Below are 24,995 nucleotides of genomic sequence, written 5' to 3'. Positions count from 1 at the left end.
GTCCTGGATCAGGGTGTGGGTTCCCTTGGGCCATGGGGCGGACTGAGCGAGGGGCCTGTGGTGGTGTCCCCCCCACCCCCGGCGACCCAAGTGGAGGCCCTGGTATCTGGAAATTATTTATCTTTTACAATTAAAACTTTGTAGCCCTGAGTGAAGGCCTGAGCCAGCCAGGGCTGCAGAAGCTTGGCATCCTCCATCGCCCGGGGCAACCCTAGCCTCCTGCTCTTCCAGCTCAGTGGCTGCCACCATTTCTGTTGGAATTTATTTAAAAATTTTGAGACAAATATGTCTTTATAAGAAGGGAAAGTTCTCTTCTCACCTTTCAAACTTTTCTCATGTACCCTGGTAAGGCCAGGGTAAGAATGGGAAAAAACAAACAAACAAATGCTGAGATTGCACTAAGTTAGAAAATCAGTCTCAGAGATTTCTCAGAGATAGAAGGAAATTTCACTTCAAGATAAGTTTGGGGAGAATATGATCCAGAGATAAGATCTCCTATGAAAGAGTTTTGGATTTTCTTCAAATAGTCCTGAGGAAAACAGGTTATATCCTTGGGTTATACAAGGTGCCTTCTAGTTTATAGTGCTCTTATCAGTTCTCTTTTTAAAATTCCTACTCATTTTCCATTTTCAAGTCCCATAGGTCTTCCAAAAATCTTTGCATGATATCCCAATCTTTAGTGATTTGAAGTATCATCTAAATTCTATGAATAATTAGTATTTGTAACATATACAAATATATTACATATTATATTACAATATATAATTGCAAGAATGCAATACAATATATATATATAAATGTATGGTGTAAATAACCTGTATCCTCCACCAGAATAAATTCTTATTTTCTTAATTCCAGAATCACATGTTCCACAGCTTTCATGCTGATGTGCCTGATCTGGAGTAGGCTCTTAATTGATGGTGATGAGATTATTAGTACAAATTTCTTCTGGTTAGCCTTTCTGACCTGTAGGAATTTATAACTTTTATCAGTATTAGAAATGAATTAAAGTGATTATATTTTTATATTTTTCTAATTAAACCAACTTTATTTTCTAAGCCTTATTAATTCTTATCTGTATCATTGTACTTAACACATCATAACTTAATATGTGTCTGCCTCTCATATAAAGCTGTTGGATTCTTGAGAGTAGGAGCAATGTGTTGTGACTTGGTACATTTTTAGGGGCTCTATAAACATATATAAATGAATGAATGAATGGTATCAGGACTCTTCTATATGTAAAAAGTAGGCTGAAAGGAACTTTAATTTATACCTTTTTTTTTTTTAACTAAAAAAATAAAGCTATGGCATAATATTGGTAACATAGGACTGAGGGCCAGAATCCCTAGATTCAAATTCTAGCTGACCACCTATCAGCTCTTTTCTTTGAATAGGTCACTTACGTTCACTCAACCAATTTCTTCAAATACAGATAATATTCTCTACTACACACAGTGGGAATGATTGTCTAATACAATTACAATTCTGAAATATATAATATATTTTCCTAGCAAAGATGGTTAAGGTCTATTTATTTGGTCTGAATTAATAAGTTGTTGACCAATGGCTGGATAAAGATGAAAGAATCTCCACAGAGATAGGGTCAGTGCCAAGAAGCAATGTCCTCTCAACTTCAGGTTGCTTAACCTTGGAAAAGGCTACTAAGATGGTGAAATTTCACATTGTAAGACATTTTCTGGCTCTTCAATAATAGGAAAAGACTGAATGGCCTCTGAAAGAACTGACCCATCATATATTCTATGACTCATGGAAAAAAACACAACTTGTAGATAAATCAGGAGAACCTTCCTTTCCATTGTGCCAAAGATAAAAAGCATAAGTTTGGAAATGTCAAACCTAAGTAAAAATCTCTTTATTCTTTGGTCAATACAATGGGTATGCTCATCTCTTAATCTTTTAAAATTAACCATATCCTTTATGCAATGTGCATGCATCAAGGGTTAAGGAGCAATAGAGAGATGGAGTTTTAATTTTTACCAATTCAATTTAAATGCAAATGTTAATCATCACATGATGCCACTGTGTACATAATTAAGCATCATTATATACTCCATGAATCATTTAGCAACCTCCCTAGAGCTGTTCCACTATGGAAAACATACATTATACTGACAAACAGCCAAATAACATATCCTTCTGTCCTCATTAATGCTCCTTTTGAATTATAGGTCAACCGATTATGGGACAACCTATGAGAAGCTGAATGATAAAGTTGGGTTGAAAACAATATTAAGTTATCTCTACGTGTGTCCTACCAACAAGCGTAAGGTAAGAGACATATATTCAGTATGCTACTTACTCATGATATGATTTCTGTTTTGCTTGGCTAACCTCTCTAGCCACCTAGTTTATAGTGCTCTTATCAGTTCTATATCCATTACTATTAAGCTTTAAGAGATGTATAGATGAGCTGATGAATGTTAAGGTGGTGAAATGTCTGACATTGTAGTTTTCAGGTCAGCATCCTTGACTGTAGGAGGAGCAAGGTGTAGGTATATCATTACCATTTTCAAAAGGCAACTGCAGGCAATGAGTCTTGTTAGATGGAGGCTGCTGACTCTCTGAAAGGACTCTGACCAATCAGTGATGAGAATCAGAATGAGCCTTGATAAAAAGATGGGATTTTCAGCTGATGTCCCCCTGTTTTTCTTTAATATGGAGTGAATAGATGAAGTAGAATCAAAGTGAGTACATTGTCCTATAGCAGGCTGAAAGTTTTATTTCTAAAGTTTATGCAAATGTCAGGATGGAGTTATAGCTGGAATGAACCTGGTAGATCATCATATAGCACACCCTAATTTTACAGATAAAAAAACTAAGATTTAAAGAAAAGAAGTGGTTTGCACCCATGGCAGAATCATGGGCACAGTTGGAACTAGAATTCAGGTATCTTGCTTGACAGTCACAGTACAATATACCTCTCCTATTACTCTTCCAACAGAGATGTTATTTTCTTAGGAATAAAATGTTTGCTTTTAAAGAAGACAATTTCAAATATGTCAGTAGTGACTGTTAATGGCCTTGGGTAGGGTCTTTGTTTTGTCACCCAGAGTGTGGAAGGTAGGTGAGAACAACTCTAAACAGTTATCTTCAACACTAGCTGCACATGCCAAATGGCCAAGCTCTAGTCCCATCCTGTTGCTCTGGATTAGGGCTTAGGTACCTGTACCTTGAGCAAACTCCCTGGATGCTTCTGGTGTGTGTCCAGGATGAAGAACCACTTACGTAAAGTACAATGTTCCCCGTGGCTCTAAACATGTCAAGTTCTTCAATAGGAGCAGCAGAATTGCCAAGTGTCCATAGATACTGGTCCAATAGCTGGAGTAAAAGCCCAGCTAAGCCAATTAGCAAGTATGCAACTATGGTGATGTTCTTACTCCCTCCAAGCACAGTGTCATCAAATGTAAAATATGGGATAATTATAGTACATGCTTCAGGAGGGAAATTGTGAATATTATACAAAATAAGTCATTTCCAATGTTTAGCACAGACTAGTTAAGCTTAATAAATGTTTTCTCATCCCTTTGTTCTCCTTTTCATACCTTCTTTTTTTCTCCTCCTTCATATAATTACTGGAGGTCACAGTAGTGATTATCCTCTATAAATAGCAGTGTAAACTAGAACTTTCTGCAGTGATAGGAATGTTTCTCTAAGCTGTCCAGTACTCTAGACAGGAACCACTCGGGGTTTTGAATATTTTGAAATATGACTAGCATGATTGAGGAACTGGGTTTTATATTTTATGTAATGCTAATTAATTTAAATGCAAATACCCACAAGTGGCTGATAGCCACAATATTACACAATAATGTCATCCTCAATATTGAGAGATAGACCCTGAACATTTCTATCACTCCCGTACTGGCTGATTATTGGTCCATCATCAATAATTAGATGTAAACAATTTTGATCTGCTGTAGATAGAGCTGAATTGAGGAGCTGAACTTATATTCTCTAAAAAACTTTTTATAAATTTCAGTGAGGAAAGGAGAGGGAAAGAAAGATAGAAATATCAATGATGAGAGAGGATCATTGATTGGCTGCCTCCCGTATGCCCTACAATGGAGATCCAGCCCATAATCCTGGCATGTGCCCTAACTGGTAATCAAACTCTGACCTCCTAGTTCATATAGGTGGACACTTTATTTTTATGATGAGCTTTAGTTATTTTTCTTCGCTTTGAATCAATTCTTATAACCCCTATTTATTTTTCCTCTAGTTCACATTTTTAGTAAATTTCGTTTAACAATCAACAAACTGTAAGCACCATAGGCCTTAAAGAGAAATAAGCCAGGCTTCCACCCTCAGAGGCCCTATATTTCCATAATAAATAGAACATGACATTTTTGTCATTTTAAGATTCCTCGAGAGTATTTCCACCTTGCAGATGACTGTGGGTGAGTCACTTACATTTCCCCTTTGTAAAATGATATAGGCAAAACAAAGAAATTTACTAGAAGAGGCCTGAGAATTGTTCTAACCTAGTGATCGCCATTAGAAGAGAACACAATTTAAAATTATAAGATGTCTCCTAGCCAGCATGGCTCAGTGGTTGAGCATCGACCCAGGAACCAGGAAGTCATGGTTCAGTTCCTGGTCAGGGCACATGCCCAGGCTGCTGGCTCAGTCCCCAGTTGTGGGGCATGCAGAAGTCAGCCAATCAATGCTGCTCTGCCATCATTGATGTTTCTATCTCTCTCTCCTTCTCCCTTCCTCTCTGAAATCAATAAAAATATATTTAAAAACATAAAAGGTGTCAAATATCATAAGTAAGGATAGTATTTTTATTAGCATCAGAATAGGTAATGACCTAGAGATTCCAAGATTGTTTGCAGGAGCAGGAGCGAGACTCTGAAGTCCTGAGGTAGGTAGCTCCTGAGTTGGAAAGGAAAGCTTAGCATACAGCAAGGTGCCCTGCCATGGAGCATGGAGTCCACTCATGCCAGTCCTCCAGTTTCACTCTGGCTGCACCTGAATCTAGAGCTGTCTGGAGGACTTTAGAGAGGGCGTTTGGCCATGGTCCTTTTGCTGAAAGCAAGACTTGGCCAACTCTAAGCTCCCTTCCTGAGGCAGAGCCAGGCCCGAGCTGTTTCAATCACAGTATTTACGGGAGAACCTACGAGAAGGGACCTTTGCCTCTCTTCCTCTACAGATAACCGAGGCCTTCAGGGTCACTTTCCGAGACGTTGATAGACTTAAGAAATATTGGAGGACAATGAAAGTCTTTCCAGTGGTTCAGAAATCGATAAAGTTGACAGAGCAGTATATTTGTGTACAATTTTTCTACTTATGAAGTGAATTCATCACCGTGAAATATGTATTTCTTTCCCCAAAGGGACATACTTGGACTAGAGATAGTACCTGCATAGTATTTTAATGGGTGAATATATTTCCCCAATCAGTGAGAATTTAGATTCAACAAGACAGGGGAGGAGAAAGAGGAAAAGAAAAGGAAAAGATCAAGCTGTATTAATTATGCAGGACAAAGGCACTTAATTAAGTTCCTTCCCATTCCTCCAGGACTTCTGTAGCCTTCAGGGAAGAGGCAGGCTCCTTTAAAGGGTTGTGTTAGTTCTTTGATTTCTCTAGGGAGCTCGGAAACCAGGTAACATCTTTTGTACCAGATATTTCTATTTGCTTTTCATATCTGTGGGAGCAACTGGAATCAAACTGACATCAGGGTCACTGCCTTGTGGTCCTAGAAACCTGTTTTGCCTTCCTGTTCTCATTGCTATTTTCAGCTGCTCTGAGGACCAGTGGGGTTCCTCAATCACCCAGTCTAGGGCAGCAGGCCTGCCCTGGCTTTGCAGGCAGCTTGTTAGGGGCATTCCTGGGATCACAGTCCAGAACAAAGCAGGCCCTTATTTACAGTTTAAATTGATGATTGTCCACTGGCTGTTCCGCTGCAAGCCTGCTGTAAATTACAGCAGCTTTCCCCGGATGGCTCTGGTACTGTGAAAACTGTAATCTCGTCATAGGTCAGGATAGGACATCTTGATTCAGAGACACAGAAAGGCTTCTGCCAGGTATTATCCTAGCAGTATATTTGTGTACAGTTTTTTCTACTGATGAAGTGAATTCATCACTGTGAAATATGTATTTTCCTCCCCAAAAGGGACATACTTGGACCAGAGCAAGTCCCTGCACAACATTTTAAAGTGTGAGTCTATTTCCCCAGTCAGTGATAATTTATATTTTTTTAAAAAGGGGGAGGGAGTGAATGCATGGCCTGCATGGCTCAGTGGTTGAGCGTCAACCTATGAACAAGGAGGTCACGGTTCGATTCCCTGTCATGGTCAGGGCACATGCCCTGGTTACAGGTTAGTTCCCCCAGTGTGGGGCATGCAGGAGGCAGCCCATCAATGATTCTCTCTCATCATTGATGTTTCTGTCTCTCCCTCTCTCTTCCTCTCTGAAATCAATAAAATATGTTGTAAAAAAGGGGGAGGGGAGGAGAAAAAGGAATAGAAAAGGAAAAAAATCAAGCTCTATTCATTATGCAGGACAAGGGCACTTAAGTTCCTTCCAGTTTCTCCCAGTATTAGCTTACACTATCTTACAGCAGGAATCCTGAGCCTCTGATGTATAAGACAGGATCAAAGGAACAAGGATGGAGTGGGTCCTATGGCAGAGGATAGGCAGGCTTAGCTGTCTGTCCTGTATCTCCAAGGGAGAGCATCCCTCCACCCCCACTTCATGGTAAATCCCAGTGCTTGTTGGTGTCAGCAGTGGTTTGTTGGGTACATATATATCACCTTCTATGAGAAAAGATGATTTAACCAATGCCCGAAATAAACAGCTGGGATATAGAGGGTAAATGAGAAGAACAATTCAACTATAGCAAAGAAAGAAAAAAAAAATCAATACTGAAATCTCAGCCTCCTTTTTAAATTCTCCCCGAGTTTGTTGGTATTCTGCCTAAAAAGGAGACCTTCTTTATACTCTGTGTGTATCTGTCAGCAATACTCTCCCATTAGCCCCAACCAACTTAGCCATTCTCCCTTCATGAGATGTTAACATCTCCAAGGATTAAAGAATACACAATCCAAAGTAGAATTCTTTGGAAGACAAAAGAAACAAAAGTTTTTTTCTTTAAATGTATGTAACAGTCCATCGTTTTGTTGTTCAATCGTGTATTCTCTGCACCCTGTGTTCCCAACAAGGAAAAAAAATCCAGGGCGTATTTGTTCTTTATATTTGCTGTGCCCCCTTCACATTCCCGTTCCTTCTGCTTTCTGTGTTATCGCCACTTAATGAATGTAATGCCTGCCGAGAGAGAGCCTCTCAAGACTTTCCTCCTATAAATAGGACCCTAGCTCCCCAGAACACATCAGTCATTCTTTTGGGTCTCCTGGTACATGCCAACATTAAACCCTTCCCTCCAGATGTTTGGGTTTTCATTACTATGCCCTATGTGGCACTTTCTAAATAAGCATTTAATTATTGACTCCTTGCCTTCTTCTCTTTGTATCCTGGACTTCCTTAATTTCCCTTATCATTTGCTTGGGTGGTCTGTATCATGCATGTGCCTGTTGGGGACAGGGAAGAAGTGGTTGATAGAGCCTGCCAGTGTCTCTCAGGGAAAATTATGGAGTCACTGAGTCAGATTCTGCCTTTTCACTTCACAGGCATGGAAACCAAGGCAGGGCAAGTTGAGTGACTTGCCTGTGTGAGGTTGCATGTAGCTGCTGATTGAAAAACTAAAAGCATTAGACCTTTAAAGTAAACCTCACATGCCACCTGTTCCATAAAATCTAATCAATTCCACTAGTGAGGTTTTCCCACTCTTATCTCCAAGGCATTTGCTTTTCTATTCTAGCACTTTTCTCTCACTTCTGATTATAATCATTTTTTACTGTATCTGACCTTTGCCCTTTGGAATGCAAAGTCCTAGTTGGGATAAAGTGCCTTGATCAGTTTTGCAGCCCCTAATATGCCAAGCATGGGTGTGGTATAGAGTGGGTGTCTAGCTTATGGCTGAGGATTTGAACTGCGGCTTGATTTTGGACTCCTAAGCTGGACCTTGAAAAAGAAAGCACATCATGAAACCAGCTTTGACTCATTTATTTTGTCTAATTATAAAATTCTTTCAAGTGAATAAACAAAGATAGTAAAAAAAAATCCCTATAGGTTTCAGTCATGTCTAAGCCAGGAGGTATATTTTTATCTTTTCTAGTAAAAAAGAACATGATTAATATTTAAAATGCCAAGACTTTGCAGAGCACTCACCCGACATATCTGGTGAGGCCATGGGGAATCAGCGTACTGTATAATACATCAAAGGGGGTGCCTGACATTTCCTGTGGGGACATTCAACACTTGCTCATTCCACCCCAGCTCTTTTATCTGCCTCTTTGTACACAAGATCATGCCTCTGCCTCTAATCTTTTAAAAGTAATGTATGTTTCATTCATAAAGAAGTGCGATGCATAGACTCAGACGTAGTGGACATGGCATTTTCCAGACTCCAGTGCAAGTGACTTTGCTAGTGAACAAATGCTTATGACCCCCTACACTTAACCTGGGCAGTGATGGCCACAGGAACAGATCCTTCCTAGGTACAGCTGAGTGTTTTTACTGTTTAAGTCCATTAGGTGTTCTTCCATTCTCCAGCATCCCAAAAGAAATTGAAACCCAAGAAAGCATGCCACATCTCTATTTTTTCTTTGGGTGATTTTTCAATAGTCATCCAAGCCCCTGGGTTTTTAACAAGTTATCCTAATATATAAAAACCCATGGTCTGTAACATCCACAAGGACTGAAGGTTCAACCAATGGGAAGTTGACAACCCAGCACTAACTGCCTCAGCTGGGAGAACCCGGACCTAGCACTGACTGCTGAGGGGGCTGCAGGTCAGGCCCCGGAGAGAGAAGCAGAGGCTGATCTGTAACCTCCAAGGCAGCTGTTGATCAACACTTGCCTGTCTCATTTGCTCCAGGCCTGACCATCAGCCATGCCTCTCTTTCTCTCTAGCCTCTGCTGGGGCTGTATATCAGCCCCGCATCTCTGATCAGAACCATTGATAGGCCTGGGGATTCTGACTGGCATAGAAACTGACCAATCAGGACCAAATCTGGGTGAAGTGTGAGGAGCCAATGGCTGCCTAGCAGGTGGAGCTTTTGATGCTGACTGGCATAGATACTGACCAATCAGAACCTAATCTCCTCCTGATGAAAAAGACTCCCTTCCCCCCATTTAAGCAATCCTATCCTATATAATCTATACTACTAAAAGGGTAATATGCTAATTAGACCAAGTAGACCTGCCATCTTCCAGATGTCCAACTTCCTTCTGGACAAAGCCATGGTGGTGGGGGACAAGGCAGAGGCCATTAGGGGTGATCAGGCAGGCAGGCAGAAGCAGTTAGGGACGATTAGGCAGGCAGGCAGAGAGGTTAGGAGCAATCAAGCAGGCAGGCAGAAGTGAGCGGTTAGGAGCCAGCGGTCCAAGATTATGAGAGGGATGTTCCAACGCTGGGATCAGGCCTAAACCAGTGATTGGACATCCCCCAAGGGGTCCCCGATTGGGAGAGGGTGCATGCTGGGCTGAGGGACTCCTGAGCACCCCTCCTCCCACCACGTTCCCCGTGGACAAATTGTTGTACTGGGCCACTAGTAGAATAATAAGTATAAACTGTTAGAGGCAGAATACCAAGAGCTATGCCTACTATTGAGCTCCCTCTTTGCCCTAATGTGGCCCTAGGGAACTCCCTGGAACTCCTAGGGTTCACAGAACACAGTTGGGAAAAAACACACACACTGATCCTGGGTCACTCCTCTATATACTGAACAACACTTGAAACAGCCATGTACCTTGCACTATTTTATAGAACCAAAGCACCTATGATAACATTCATAAATTAAAAAGTTAACAAAACCACAGTCTTTTTATTTCAGCACAGTATGCCACATATTGAGTACCTTTTTGAATCATATTTGTGTCTAGCACTACTGTTTAAAAAACAACAACAACAAAGCAGCTCGTAATATGCCTGGTTTCTCAGAACCGATCACCTTAACTAGTAGTTTACTGTTTTATTTCATGTACCATTAAGAAGTACTAAGTATGTTTTTGTTGAAAAGAAGCTTCTTGCATAATATTACATAGTTGTTATCCCTCATTTATTTTTAAGATGTTGTGTCTAGAATGTTACATATAATATGCATCTAGTACTTTATTGTTAATCATGAATTTCTGATCTAAAAAACTATCATTGTAAGACAATCAAATTTATATGCTGTTGATGTTATGATGCAGAGTTTTACTGTTTTCATTAAAAAATACAGAGAGTGGCTAGATAAATAGGTAGAAAGATGATACATAGATCCACACATCAATGTTTTATACATTTAGCTATGACTTCTTGTTGGCTTCACAGTTATTTCTTTATCAAAAGGGAAAAGAAAAATAAAATGCTGTCTTTTGGTTTTATTCCTTTTTAACATGTGAAGTTCATAGGATAGAGATAACTTGTATGAGTCTCCAGATTGTTTTGAAGTAAGACTGATCTGGACATTGCATGTTTCTTATACCACCGACAGGGTCTCATAAGGCAGGTTGCTCTGTGGTCATGTGAGCAGAAGTTCTCAGGAATGAATGGAAGCCTGCAAAGGGGCTGATGATTCTTCAAAGGAGCATAATAGACTATCTGCTTAACCTCTGTGTTGAGCAGACTTCTAAATTCAGTTATATCTCTACCTATATTTTTATTTATGTTTGCCTCATCATCTGTCTTTGTTGGAGCTGGTATTCTCTGAAGCCTGGCTGGCCTAATGTTAACTGTCCATCCATTACCCTTTTGTGAAGGTCAAATGCATTATTTCAGGTTGATTCCAAGTTACAGTCTGCCGTGGAAAAATGGTCAGAGGTCTTTTCAACATTCTGGTCCGTTTGCTTCCAGCATGCTCCCTGTGGTTTCTCAGAGGTTTCCATCATCTGGTGTTTGACATACTGTATCTAGAACATTTGTTTCTGGTGGATAGCCCATGCTGCTCTCATGATGGATGGAGATGAATGCCAGCAGCTCCCGGAAATTTGCCATATTTACTAGGGTGGGGACATTTCACTGCAATAGATCAGATCTGCCCAAGCTTTCTCTCAGGGCTGTCATTGGAAAACAAAGTTAACATTGATGAATCTTTAATAAAACTACTGTTTTTTTTCCTTCCCTGGAGAAATTAGAATACCACCAGCCTCGGGGGCTCAATTATTTCCCTGTAAACATTCCTTTTGCTGACCTGAACTTTCTCTCAACCAAATCTTCTTTTGATGGTTTATGTCCCTCTATTCCTCTGGACATCTACCTCCCGTTTGATTGGGTCCCTGACTCTAACACCCTTCTCATCCCATGACCCTCCAAGTCAATGACTTAAAATAAATTTGAAAAACAAAATACTATAGCTTGTTAGCAATAGGATGAGCTTAGATATTTGTGGGTAAAAAGGCCTGCAGTGTAGGATGTGCAGTTTGATGAATGAAAGAGCGATTTCTTCTTCCTTGACTGCTTGGGGCCATATGTATTTGGGGAATAGAACACTAAGTATTGCCATGATTGACAGCATCTGCCACTAGCAAATGAGCATGCCTATAGAGGAGAAAAAGGACCACGAGGGGGAATCAAAAAAAAAAAAAAAAAAAAAAGTAAAGAACAGGGAAAATACAAGTAAAACACCCTGAATACACAACCTCTTACAGGTAAGAGAGGTCTAGGAGGAAAGGCACAGTTGTTAAGCCATGAGGGAAGATGACAGAGATTGCTACAGACGGCATAGAATCAGAGCATTGAAAGTGATAAAATAGTGATGAGAGAAAGCTAATATGAAGAGCACAATGAAGACATCAGCAGAAGAAAAAGAAATAATGAAATGATAAATGTTTTCAGCAGGAGATTTAGAATCTCCTGAGATTTCTCAGAGAGGAGGGCCAATCTCCCAGGAACGTATTAAGACTTTCTGAGGGAGTACAGTGTGCCCTTATCTCTCTGTTCTTCCTTAGTGCTTTCAAAGGTAAAGGATGTTGATGGCTGTAGCTGAAAGTGGTTTTGCCAGGAAGGAAAGCACAATTATGACTCACTCAAGTGTGTGGGAGTGGCAGGCCTAGATCTGGGTTCCCTAGCTCCCCAAGGGCAGATTCAAACGTCACTGTCTGCAGTTAATGAACTTGTGCCTTTCAATGCTCTCTCTCCCCACTTCTCTGTGGAATGCCCTCTTCTATTTATGTGTAGTATGTGTACCAACTCAGCACCTATTTACCGTCAGTTTAAAAAAAATATTTTCATTGAAGGGAGAAGAGAGTGATAGAAACATTAGTGATGAGAGCAAATAATTGATCAGCTTCCTCCTGCACGCCCCCCATTGGGGATTGAGCCCACCACCCAGGCATGTGGCCTAACCTGGAATCAAACGTTGAACTCCTGCTTCATAGGTCAGTGATCAACCACTGAGCCATACCGGCCGGGCAGCACTTTGTCATTGAAGATGGTCATTGTGAATTTTGGCCAGGTAGATACACAAACTGTGGTGTCATGGTTGATAGAGTGAATCCTAAAGCTGTCTTCCTGGCTTTAAATTCCAGCTAAGCCACATGCCAGCTGTGCGCCTTTAAACAAGTTTTCTTTGTAGGTTAGTTTGTTATTAACCTCTCCACCATAGTTTCCACATCTATAAAATATAATGATTAATTGCATCAATATCAAAAGCTATGCGAAGACTCAAAGAAGCCAAGAACAGTGCTTAACTCTTAGAAAGCATTCAAAAATGTTAGTCTCATTATCATTGTTATTATCTCTTTCAAATTATATGGCCATGCCTTATGCTGTCATTTGTCAACTCAACCAAAATTATTAAATGTGTATGTTGTGGCAAATCTTGGAAGTGGGATGGAAATATAAAGCATAGGCTTTGCTTTTAAGGATGTGCAGTCTGGGAGAGGAGATGAATGTGTAAACAGTCAACTATAGGACAGAACTTAGGCATCATAATAGCTGTGTACACAGAACTCTGTCTTTGGGGATGCAAGGAAGCAGGTATTTGTCAACTTGAGAAGGAGAAACAAATGAAAACTATTTTTCAGTGTATGTCTTGTGAGAAAGCAGTGTTCACAGACTGCAGAGCATAACATAGCTGTGATTGATTTGCAAATATTAAATGAGTAATCATGTGCCTGTTTTGACTCTTAAAACATGCTAATTTCCATTCATATTGGACATAACTGACTAATTAGACCCCAAAATATTCAGTCTCCATGATCCAATTATATTATCATTCTAACTTAATAGCACATTTTTTTTTCAATTGTTATAAACTTTTTTTCTGTGTTGCCTATAAAAATCAATAAATGGGCAGTGGTAACATTCTTAATATTAAGTTAATAAAACTAAAATTTACCTTATGGATTTGCAATATTCATCATTTATCTTAAACAACTTTTGGTCAGTTAGAACTATCAGTAAGATCTGGGGTAAAATTTCCGAGCTCAACTGATACATATTTCATGGGACTCATTGTCTGTGCCAAGTATTTTTGCGAGCACATTTGTGAATATTTTAAAAAAGCATGACCCTTGCATTGCCCTTATGTAGTCTCCCATCCCAGTGCAGGGATGCAATTAAAGAATAGTGTAAGACAGAAGAGACTGGCTGATCTTGGGTCAATAAGGCATGACCATACCATCTGAAACAGATAATAATGATAGCAATGAGACTCATATTTTCCAATGCTCGCAATGAATCAGGCACTGTTATTGACCTGTTTTGACTCTTCTCATAAACTGCCTTTTGATATTGACACAGCATCATCAGATGACCAGGGTTTAGCGAAGATGACTGTAGCCTGGAAAATTCAGGAAAGCAGCATGGGAGGGCTTCAGTTGACCAATGAAACAGACTGGTATGACTTTCACAACAGAAAAATATGACTTAGTGAACCAATATTTATTGAGTGCTAGGTAGTAAACACAAACATGCATAAAACAGGGTCCTGTCTGCAAAGACAGGCAGATGATGGGAGAAATGAGCATAGGGCTCACATTGGCACAGGTACTGTACCTTTCATTTCCTGAACTATCCTTAATTTAGTAATATTTATTTCATGCCCTGCTTGTTGGCATCCTAAAAGGGCTCCTTTGGCAGATCGCTTATTCTAAATTTTGATTTAGAAAATATAGAATGTCCCCAAAATGTATACACATACTTTGAATATTTATAAAGGAAGTGTTTGTTAAAATATATTTCATTTTCAAAATTGACATATAAGTGTGTATACATTTTTTGGGGGGTACCCTGTGTAGTCCCATTAAACATCCTATATAATAAAAGGGTAATATGTAAATAGACCAAATGGCAGAACTGTTACAGAAAACTGAAGAAGAGCAAAGCAAAACTTACAGAGATGGAGTTACATTTATTATGCGCGGGTCTAGAGGAAAATGTCTCCCAAATTCTGGGCACCAACATGCAGGAATTCTCCCTATTTATATAACTTTATCTTCTTTGTCTCCCAAATATGGAGTGTTTTGCAAATTCTTAAAGAGCCTGTATGTACTGGGGTCTTGATACTTCAACCAGAGGCCTGGCCTGGCTCCAGCACTGATAACCTTGTCTGGGGAAGGGTTAATGGCCTCTCTGAAGTGGGAGTAGTCTTAGCAAGCAAAAATTTACACAAGCCAAATAGCAGGGTTAAAATTTCAAACAGCAGGTTTTTTTTATATATGATGGATGCTTCAGAACGACTGGTTGCTGTGGTGCTATGAGGCACACTGAACACCAGTCACGGCAGGAGCTGCTCTGGTGGTCAGTGCACTCCCACAGGGGGACCACCTCTCAGCCAGAAGCCAGGCTCATTGCTGGTGAGCCCAGTGGCAGTGGCAGTATCCTCTCCTGCCTCTGTGGCAGTGCTAAGGTTGTCTGACTGATGGCTTAGGCTTGCTCCTCTGAGGGCTCTTTGACTGCTAAAGGGCACAGACTAGGCTGAGGGGACCCCCCTCCCCCAAGTGCAAGATGGCATGCACTGAGCCTCTAGTACTGATTAGTTAGGAGAGTACCCAGGTCAAGGAAGTAAGAACTAATAGGGATCATGGTGAAGTGAAAAGCATGGAGGGAAACATGGCAATATAAGAAATATTCACACGTGTGGGGGACAAGTAGGGGATGGTTAGCAGCTCATCTTTTTCCCCCACCACTTTCTAAAAGTGGTCCATATTCTGTTGAAAGATAGAATAGATAGAACTTATTAAATGCTGATGATTTCCCTTTCAACAAACCAAAATTTTACTGGTTGATTGTAGCTTTAGGAGCAAAACCACCTATCCAGCTTGACTCAAAGAATTACAGCGTTTAAATTTCAGTAAGAGAGCCGACTGGTGCTAGGAAAAAGATGTTGGATCTTAGTAAGGCCCTTGTCTGATAATGGAACGTCTACTTTCTTTTGAATGTTCACTATGTGGTGTGTTTGTGGGTGTCCAACCCTTATGTTTTATTAATGCATTATTTAACCAGCAGATTTACATATTTTCTTGACTAGCTAATGCTGCCTTTGTTTCTTGGGCCCAAGACCTCTGTGCTTCCATTTGGAAGTACATCACTGACATTTACAAACTCCCTAGGAGGACTCAGTTAATTACCACCATAGACACCCATTGTTCCAAGAGAGCTGACCTTCACCCCTAGGCACCAATTAAAATCTATTGCTTTTTATTCCTGCAGTGCGTGCTGTAATTCTGGCTCAAAGCCCAGTCCAACTGGTGGGCTGCATTCCTCTTTGTCCTAAGCTGCTTATTTTTCCTTTTAAAACAAGAAGAGAGTGCAAATGGAAATGCATGCGTTCTGTGGAAGAAAAAGGAGCAGACAACCAGAGTTAACAACAGTTTTTAGTTAAATTACCTCTTGTATCAACACAAAATAAGGACCCTACATACATAAATAAAAGAATTACACAAAACTTGAGACATTGTCTGCAAGTTTATTCCAGATTCACTTATCGAGAAAGCATACCAATTAGAACATGATGGGGATTTGTTGCTAACTGCAGGCCATTCTGCCCTATGCATAGCTGGCCTGCTCCTCGGCAAGCTGATAGAGACCAAAGTCCCAAACAGTGGGAGTCAGACACCCGGCCCTCCATGTTCAAATTATATGAATTACTAGTACAGTGCTAGAATGGTAGCCTTTTAGGTAAACTTGAGTTTGTTTCTCTCTATTTTTCTTTTAAAATATATTTATTGATTTCTTAGAGATAGAGGTGGGGAGAGAGGGAGAGGAAGAGGAAGAGGGACAGGGAGAGGGGGAGGTGAAGAGAGACAGAGAGAGAGAGAGAGAGAGAGAGAGAGAGAGAGAGAGAGATTGAATTGTTGTTCCTCTCAGGTGTGCATGTTTGACTCCTGCATGTTTCCTGACCAGGGATTCAGCCTGCAACCCTGATGTATTAAGACAATGCTCCAATCAACTGAGCAACCTGGCCAGGGCACTAGAGTCCCTCTTTATAATGGAATTTGAGATGAGGGCTTTTAGAGCTGGAAGTAGTTTCGAAACGGAATTTTTGGACTGGAACTTGGATTCTTTGTCCTCCAGAATCAAAGAATGAATCCACGGACAGAAAGTGGTATAGCAAAGGTGGAGATTTATTGAAGAACAAGTACAGACTCCCATGTGGGGGGAAGGAAAGAGTCTGTCTTTTTCACTCCCCAAAATTTCTGTTTCAGTTTGTTCATGATCACAGATGTTCATCGTAAAATGATTGCTATATTTTGGCAGAGCAGTAAATGTGCTAAAATGTGCTAATTTAGGGGAACAAACTCTTTCTACTCTTTACTTCTGTTTCCCCCATCTCCTGTTGAGCTGGGGGTATGATAATGCTGCCATTTTAATACTGACCCTGTACTTTTAGTAGCAATGACCATAATGTAAACACAATGACCCAAGAATAAGACTGTTGTACCCTGAATGAGAGAAGTCCCAATTTGCTAAGAGACAATGGAGCTTGAAATTTGCCTTTCTTTCCCTGTTTAGTTTACAATTTCAGCTCTAAGCAAGTTTAAGCTTGATTGAAAGCACAGTCCTCTTGTAGAAAGCCTCTTCCTCTCTTCCTCCCCCCCCCCCCACCCTCCCCTGCATCATTCTTCCTCCCACCCTCCCCCTGAACATAACCTGGCTGAGAGAACACAGCTCATTCTTTGGTCTGCAGAGAAAAGGGTTCCTGCGGTTATATTATCCTCCCCCATTTTCCCCTCTTTCCTATTTGAAATTTTATAGACTTCTGAAGGTAATACTTGTAGGAGGGCTTCAAATTTCCCAAGAGCCACAACATTCGCATTTGCCACCCACCCGTCTTGGTTCAGCCTGGGAATGTAATACAGAGAGTGGGTAGTCATCTGGCTCCCAGGAGATCCATGTCAGCATTCCATTACCTAGCAGCCAGTGAGAACTGGCTAAGCTCATATGATGCAGCCCAGAAGATTATCAAACCCAAGCCATTTGGCTCCATTTATCAGAAAGACCAAGTTTCACCTATGTTTCATTATGTTCCTCCCATAGAAACTTGCCTCTGGGGAATAACAAAGAAATAGATATGGGGGAGAGAATGGTGTTGAAATTGAATATTACCTGTCTACAACTACTTAGTTTGTTTCTTCTTTCATTTTCTTATTTCCTCCTTCCCTCCCTTTTTTCTTCCCTCCCTCCATCCTTCTTTATTTCTTCACTCCTTCTTTCTCTTCCTCACAAAGCTCACTTATATGAAAGAGGGAGTACCAAGATCACCTTATTATATGTTTAAAATGGAATAGATTCTCAAAATGCTTACAGAAGTGTGTATGTGTGTGTTTGTATGTCTGAGTGTAATTATCTCATCATTATAAAAATGCTATGTGGTGGGTAGGAAAGCTTATGGTATTTGATACCTGAGAACTAATTAGTGATTAAGTAGTCTTTAACTAGAACCCAAGTCTTTGCATTCTGGCCTATGTTTTTTTTGTGTGTTTTTTTTTTCTATCATAGTTTACCATTTTCCAAACATTGCTCCAGTGTTTGTCTGGGAGGGTTACTTTTTATAGTGTTCTCCAGGCCAAGGACTGATTTCTCTATAGACATTTAATAAAGTTCATGTTTTAAATATAAATTACGTAATCTCAGATAAAATGCAAAGCACAGAGAAAATGTGAAGGCAAACCGTATGTCATATTTTCAGTCAGCTTGTACAAAACCATTCAGCCTCCTGCTTATCGTTTTGTGATAAGGGCCTTGGCAGCTTCGCAGGATAAGCCTGATGCTCTTACAAATCTGAAAAGGATCCCACATAGGGGGTCCAAAGAAAGCCTCATTTTAACCCCAGTCTCCTGGCTCCCAGTGAGAACTCAAATACTTGCTCATGAATGAATGAGTGAATGAATGAATAACAGAAAGCTTGAGAATATTTTCTTCATCAATATTTTAAGATTAGCATTGCCAACAATAATCAGGACAGATTTTCTAAGGCAGGAGAATGGATAAAATGACCCTCATGGTACTTTTTAACTCTGCCATGTCATTCCATTAACTGGCATTATCCCTTTTCCTCTCTCTGAGCTCTCCTGGTGGCCTAGTAGGCTGCCTCTACTTACTCACAATATATATTCGTGTACTCTGGCTTGTTATTTTCCAAGATAGGGAGTGCGTATCGGAAATGCATCTAGCCTGCTCATCACACCTGTGGTTAGTGACATGCGCAGGAAAGCTTGGCCATTGTAGATCCCATTGTCCTGATGATGCTCCTTGGAGGAATCACAGCTGAGCAGTGGTTCTTCCATGGAAGCATGTCCAGGCTGGGCAGGTCTTATTCTTCCTTAGGATTAGCTTTATTCATGGGCTCTGACTATATCCATGACTCTGTCATGCCTTTTATCTGAAGCAACCACCAGGAAATCTCTAGGCACCGGCTTCTTCTGTAGGAATTACTACTCCCTTGCAGTTTCTTAGGAAGCAAATCCTCTTCTCTGTGGCATCAGTGGCAAAAAAAAAAAAAAAAACACCAAAAAAACAACAAACGAAAAAAAACAAACCTAAAAATAAAATAAAAAGTAAAGGAAATTGCATGTATCCTTTAAGCTTGGACATATGGGCCATCGTGAATAATGCTTTCCCTTCCTTGTTAATTTTTTTCTACCCCAAATGCATAAAGAAATTACTAAAACTATTAGAGGGAGAGATGTAAAGAGAAGCATTAGAAAGGAGTTCTAAATCAGAACGCTTGAGCTAAGCAGTGCTTGAAGTATTCCAGACTCACACCTTTCAAAAAGGAAATAGAACAACAATGCTTCCTGCTTCTCAAGTCAGTGATTATAATAAACATGGAAGCTGTGAGATATGCATATGTGAATTGTACTGAGAAGAGTCCTACTTATGATGATAGTTGATGCAGAAACCAAACTAAACAAAACTCAAATCCGCAGTGTGAGTATATTAAACCCATTGTAATGGTCCAGGTTGTGTAGGTGGTAACTGCACAAGGTCTTGACAACAGGGGGATTTCCCCAAGCTTCTTGATTAATAGTCAGCATCCTTATGCATTAACTGAAGAGTATAATCTCCCTGGGGCCATAGTTGTTTCCCCTAAGCCAAGGGTACATTAGAGAGAATAGCGTCCACACACTGAAGTGAGCAGTAAAGGTATTTCTGTCTGTTAGCCCTTTATGGAAGAGTGCCGTGGCCCGAATATTTGATACCTTTGGATTTCCTTCTGGAAAATGTGTCCACCTGCCTTTCAGGGATTGGTAGAATGAAGTGGCCATATAAGTGCTGAGGTTCCTAAACTTCATGGCCAGTGTAGTTCAGTGGTTAAGCATCGACCTATGAACCAGGAGGTCACAGTTCAATTCCCCATCTGGGCACAAGTCCTGGTTGTGGGCTCGATCTCCAGTGTGGGATGTATAGGAGGCAGCCAATTCTCTCTCATCATTGATGTTTCTCTCTCCCTCTCCCTTCCTTTCTGAAATCAATAATAAATTATTTTTAAAAAAGAATAATATAAAGAGCTTGTTGGCATGTAAATTCTGAGGATCTGTTTCTTAGAAACGCTGGGTCAGAAGCTCTGAGAATCTGTATTTTGACAAGCAGGTACCATCTCTCCATCTCCCCATACTTCTGCTGCATATAGACCTAGGACTGCACTTTACTGAACAGAGGGGGAGTGTACTCACAGTAGATATCGGTTTTGTTTTTATTTTTTAATTAAATATTTATTGTTGAAAGTATTACATCTGTCCACTTTATTCCCCCATTGACCCCTTCTAGCCCACCCCTCTCATCTCCCCAGGCCTTCACCACCTTATTGTCTGTGTCCATAGGTTATGTATACATGTATATAAGTTCTTTGGTTGATCTCTTCCCATCTATCCTCCCCCAATGAACTTCTTATTTCATTTTTCTTTATAAAAATAAAATAAGTCAATCTTTTGGTATTGGTGACGCAAGTATAAAATATTGTTGTGTGTTTGGAACCAGATGCCCCCTACTGGACAACGGAAACTTTGATAGAAATTTTTCCATTTGTTTCTTGGACTAACATTAAAACAGGGTTCTTTATTCCTCTCACAGAAAGACAACTGTATGATGTGTTTAACTGTTGGGTAGGATAAAGGTCAAGGGCACATATACTATATGTACTTAGGTTATCTTTGGGGTTTGAGGTTTGAGGGCATGGGTTAGCCACTCCCTTGAAGAGTGAATCAGGTAAGCTCAGGGTGTAGGCAGCATGCCCCCCTTCTGCTCTTCCACCCAGGAATCAAACACGTAGGGGTTGGGATTAAAAAGTCCCAATTACTTCATGGCGAAGAGGTGCTTACTAGCAATTTAACTTTGCAGAGTGGTGGGAGGCTTCCAGATACATTTGTTGAGCTCAGGGAGGGGTGCTTCTGGAAATAAAAACTTCTGGTGAGAATTCCACTCCATTATTCCAGGGTTCTAACTTCATTTCTTTTCACAGCAAGTGCCTCTGTCTTGGTCTGAAACGTGGGCAGCCCACACAGGCTTATTAGATACAAAGTGCTATTCAAAGACTCTGTGAGAGAGAAACTTGGGACAAATGCAGATATTTTTTGAAGAACAGATTGGGGGATAAATTCTAACACGTGTCATTGTCTGCAAGATGAATGAGGGGGGTGGGGAGGTGGGGGAAGAGGTGGAGAAGGGTTCAAGTTCAGTGATAAGGCGAGAACTCACCTGCCCATGCCTTCCTAAAACTATCATTTCATTGGCCTAAACCCATTGCTTTGAGTTTAGGCCAATGAAATGATAGTTTTAGGAAGGCATGGGCAGGTGAGCTCTCGCCTTATCACTGAACTTGAACCCTTCTCCACCTCTCAAAAGAAAGCAAGATGCCTCTTTTCCCTCACCCGTAAACCCATAAACATTAGCTGAATGAAATAAAAAACAAAGCAATAAAGGACTCGGGTTTGAAAAAAAAAAAATCATGGCTGCACAGAGAGGGTTCTCTCACTTCAGCAGAGGAGGTGCCATGTCAGCCTACCAAACAGACTCTGGAGGTTTTGATCAGAGCAAAGGGGAGACTGTAAAGGCTTGGAAACAAAGGGAAGAATAAATGGTTTGGACACCATCCGATGTGCCTTTTCCAGGCCCTTCCTTTGTACTCAGCAGCTCGTCTTCCTCTGCCCCAGCATCACCAAAGCCTGGCTGTCACTCATCTCCATGCTGTAGTTTGGCTGTCATGCCTTTCAAGCGCCTGCAGTGACAAGTGGAACTGAACAGGGCTGGCAGGGGGACCGCAGCACCAGAGAGGGCCTTCCTGGGAGACCAGCAGGTCGGACCCTGCTGCCTTCTCCAAAGGGCATCCTGGCTACAGGGCAACACAGCCAAGAGAAGAGTGAGTTTCTCCAACCCAGCACTTTCCGTCCCTGTGCCAACCTAAGGTCAAGCTTCATTTCCGATATCCAGGAATTTGGAGGAGATTTTTTTGTCTGGGAGGCTTTAAAAAAAATAAAATGGTATACTTACATAGCCCATCCTCTCCCACCAAAAGAGACAGAAAGAGAAGAAAGGGAAGGAAGGAAGAAAGGAAGGAAAGAAGGGAGGGAGGGAGGGAGGGAGGGAGGGAGGAAGGGAGGGAGGGAGGGAAGGAGGAAGGAAGGGAGGAAAGAAAGAAGGAAGGAAGGGAGGGAGGAAAGAAAGAAGGAAGGAAATAATTAGGGAAGAAAGAAGGGACATAGAGGGAAAAGGGAGAAAGCATGCCTTGGCTAGAAAAAAAATATGCAAAGACTGAATCAGAGTCTGATTACTTGGCTCAAAGCCCATATCTTGTTTTCTTTATAACTGGCAGTTAAAGGAACAACTGCTTTGAAACCCTCTCTGCTTTTTTCTGAGCATGTTTAATATCCTCTTTATTTCCCTTTTCTCTCCTGGTTTCGCTCTAAAGTTTTGTAGGGTAACAAAATGAAGCAGCGTGACTACTGTAGGTGGCAGTGGGATGGGGCAGATGAATCAGGGGATGTAGTAATTCCATCCTGCCTGCATGTAGGTGATGCAAAAAAACTGTTAAGAGGGTGGCTCCTAGAGGCAGCCAGTGTCCACCCCAATCTTAGCCATAGTGGTGGGGGTGGTGTGCTTGAGGATGTACTTCTATTGCAAAGGGATGATGACATGGATGAGTGGGTGGTGGACATTAAATGAAATGACACACAGAGCAACTGGCCAGTATCTTTGAGTACTAATTATGTACTACCCTGTTTCCCCAAAAATAAGACAGTGTCTTATATTAATTTTTTTCTCCCAAAGTTGCGCTAGGTCTTATTTTCAGGGGATGTCTTATCTTTCCATGCTCTAGGTCTTATTTTCGGAGGATGTCTTATTTTTAGGGAAACACGGTAGATACGGATTTCCTCCCAAGATTCCAGGTTTGTTTGTCCTTTGTGAACTCAAATTCCATAGGACATTTCATTCTTAAATGCCTTTTATAGGAAAAAACCTCGAAGTTCAAAGGCAAAGAAGGAGGGATTTTTTTCCACACACACACACACACACACACACACACACCCCGCACTATGAAGGTAGGTTACACCTGCTGTTTTAGGACAGGGGCCCTTGAGAAATTGAAGCCCAGATGGATAGGAACCGTTTACTCTGAGTCAGGAGGTTGTTTCATTTCAGAACCAGTTAGACTCTTAACATCTGGGAAGTGGGGAAAGTACTCATCTTACCGCCTCTCAAGAATACTATAAGAGCAAAATGCAATCATGTATGAACAGATATCTTAATACTTAAAAAATAAGTTTCATATGTATAAGATCAATGTTTGTTTTGCTTTGTTTTGTTTTTTGTAGTTATTTCCAAGACAACTTTTTGGAAAATTGTCACCATGGGGCAAGAGGGTATGCTTTGTAGGGAGAACACATTCGTTGAGATATGAAGATACATGTATATGGAGGCTGGGGGGATAGGAAGAAGATGCCTGAAATCTTGCAGTTACATATACATGCTTGGTTTTTGCAAAATGTGCAAAGTGCAACCTATAGAACAGAGGACTTTCAGAAGAAGCGAAGATCCCTCACTGGTATGAATGCAACAGAGTCTTCTGATTTAATTACCGTTCCATTGAACAGAAGTCATCAGAACATCATCATTCATCACTTTGCCTTAAATATACTCTTTTCTGAGTACATGCAAAACCGCACAGATTTGGGCATCACTATTTCTTCATCTCTGAGGTGGAATAATAACAGGTATCTTGTTAGCTTATTGCATGGGGGTGGGGACCAGGAAGTCACATGACATGTTTATTGAGCTGAGGTGCATATTTATTGAGCTGAACTCAATATTGTAACACGGCATTTGGGGGAGGAAGCTGGCAGATTCATCCCTACAGGACAGGACTTTGAAGGACCTTGTGGAAGAGAAAACTTTTAAACTTGACTTGGGAAAAAGGAAAGAGTTACAGAATGCTTTGACATGGGGGAATCACTGCAGATAACAAAGGAAGCTCACTGCGCATGCTCCCCAAATGACTGAGCTCCAGAAACTGTCTCAGCCCCAAAGTAGCTGGAGCTCAGCAGCTGGTATATAATTGGCGGAGGAGCCCATGCAAAGAGGCTTTGGTTTCAAACTGCCTGGTGAATTGCAATTACTTGGAATGAAGTCTGGCCAGGGCAGTTGCTGTTAATATCACTTCTCTTGCAGAAAGTTTCCAGGGAGCCTTGATGACTCTGAGTGGTCAGGACCTCTGTTTTACATCTCAGTGAGAAGCCTGCGGAACCACAGCCAAAAATTGGCAGCAGCCAAGAGAATTCACAAACTCAACATCTGAGGCCAATGGGGAGGGGCCTTCAGGCTCCTGGGGGAGAGAGAGAAACCAGAGTCCCAATGCTTAGCTAATGGGACAATTTACTAGCATTATGTCATGTCTTAAGTGCCATTTAAACAAGTTTACATTTTCAGAAGAGGCAGCTTCTCCTTTGTATGAGTATTTGGTTTGGTCTCTATCCGGACAGGAACATTAGGAGACATTTTTTGTTTTTTTTAATCCAGCCCTGCTTTGTAACTGATGGAATCCCTTACTCCATGGCTTCTTTCCTTTCTTCCTTCTCCAAAGCAGACCGTCATGTTAGCTGAAAACCTTTTGATAGTGTCATTGACCTACATTACAGAACAAGCCCAGCCTCTACAGAAGTAATCTAAAGGAAGAGGAGGGAAGAAAAGGATAAGGAGTTGGGTTCCCCTGAGTTAATCTCATTGTGCTGAATTTCCAGGAGAAGTAGGATGGTAAACATATGTGCTTTTCCCCCATGCCTTTACTACTATTCTGTTCAGGACTCTGAAAATTAAAATACGGCCTCAGCTCCACTTACAGCATGATAGTAAGTGAGGGGGACAGGATGTTGAAAAGAGCCAAGCAATTATGCATTTGTCATGGGTAGTAGGAAAGGTGGTTTTCTTCTTTACTTAAAAGGCTTCCTCTCCTATCAGATGGGCTGTAGTCCCACGGGAATTTGCTCGC

The 24,995-nt window shown here is 41.0% G+C and overlaps 1 protein-coding gene across 5 annotated transcripts in view; it reads left to right on the top strand.

Moving 5' to 3' along the window:
* The window catches only part of SORCS1 (sortilin related VPS10 domain containing receptor 1), a 432,258-nt gene that overhangs the window by 229,060 nt on the left and 178,203 nt on the right, over nucleotides 1-24,995 (top strand). For all 5 annotated transcript variants that reach the window (XM_084904028.1, XM_084904030.1, XM_084904027.1 and 2 more), the window contains exon 3: nucleotides 2,193-2,292. In XM_084904028.1, coding sequence (XP_084760154.1) covers nucleotides 2,193-2,292 — 100 coding nt within the window. The remainder of the gene's footprint in view (nucleotides 1-2,192; nucleotides 2,293-24,995) is intronic.

Source organism: Pipistrellus hanaki (genome assembly GCF_964339955.1).
Source record: "Pipistrellus hanaki genome assembly, chromosome: 14".
In the NCBI taxonomy this organism is placed as follows: domain Eukaryota; kingdom Metazoa; phylum Chordata; class Mammalia; order Chiroptera; family Vespertilionidae; genus Pipistrellus; species Pipistrellus hanaki.
This window is presented reverse-complemented; position numbering and strand designations above follow the sequence as displayed.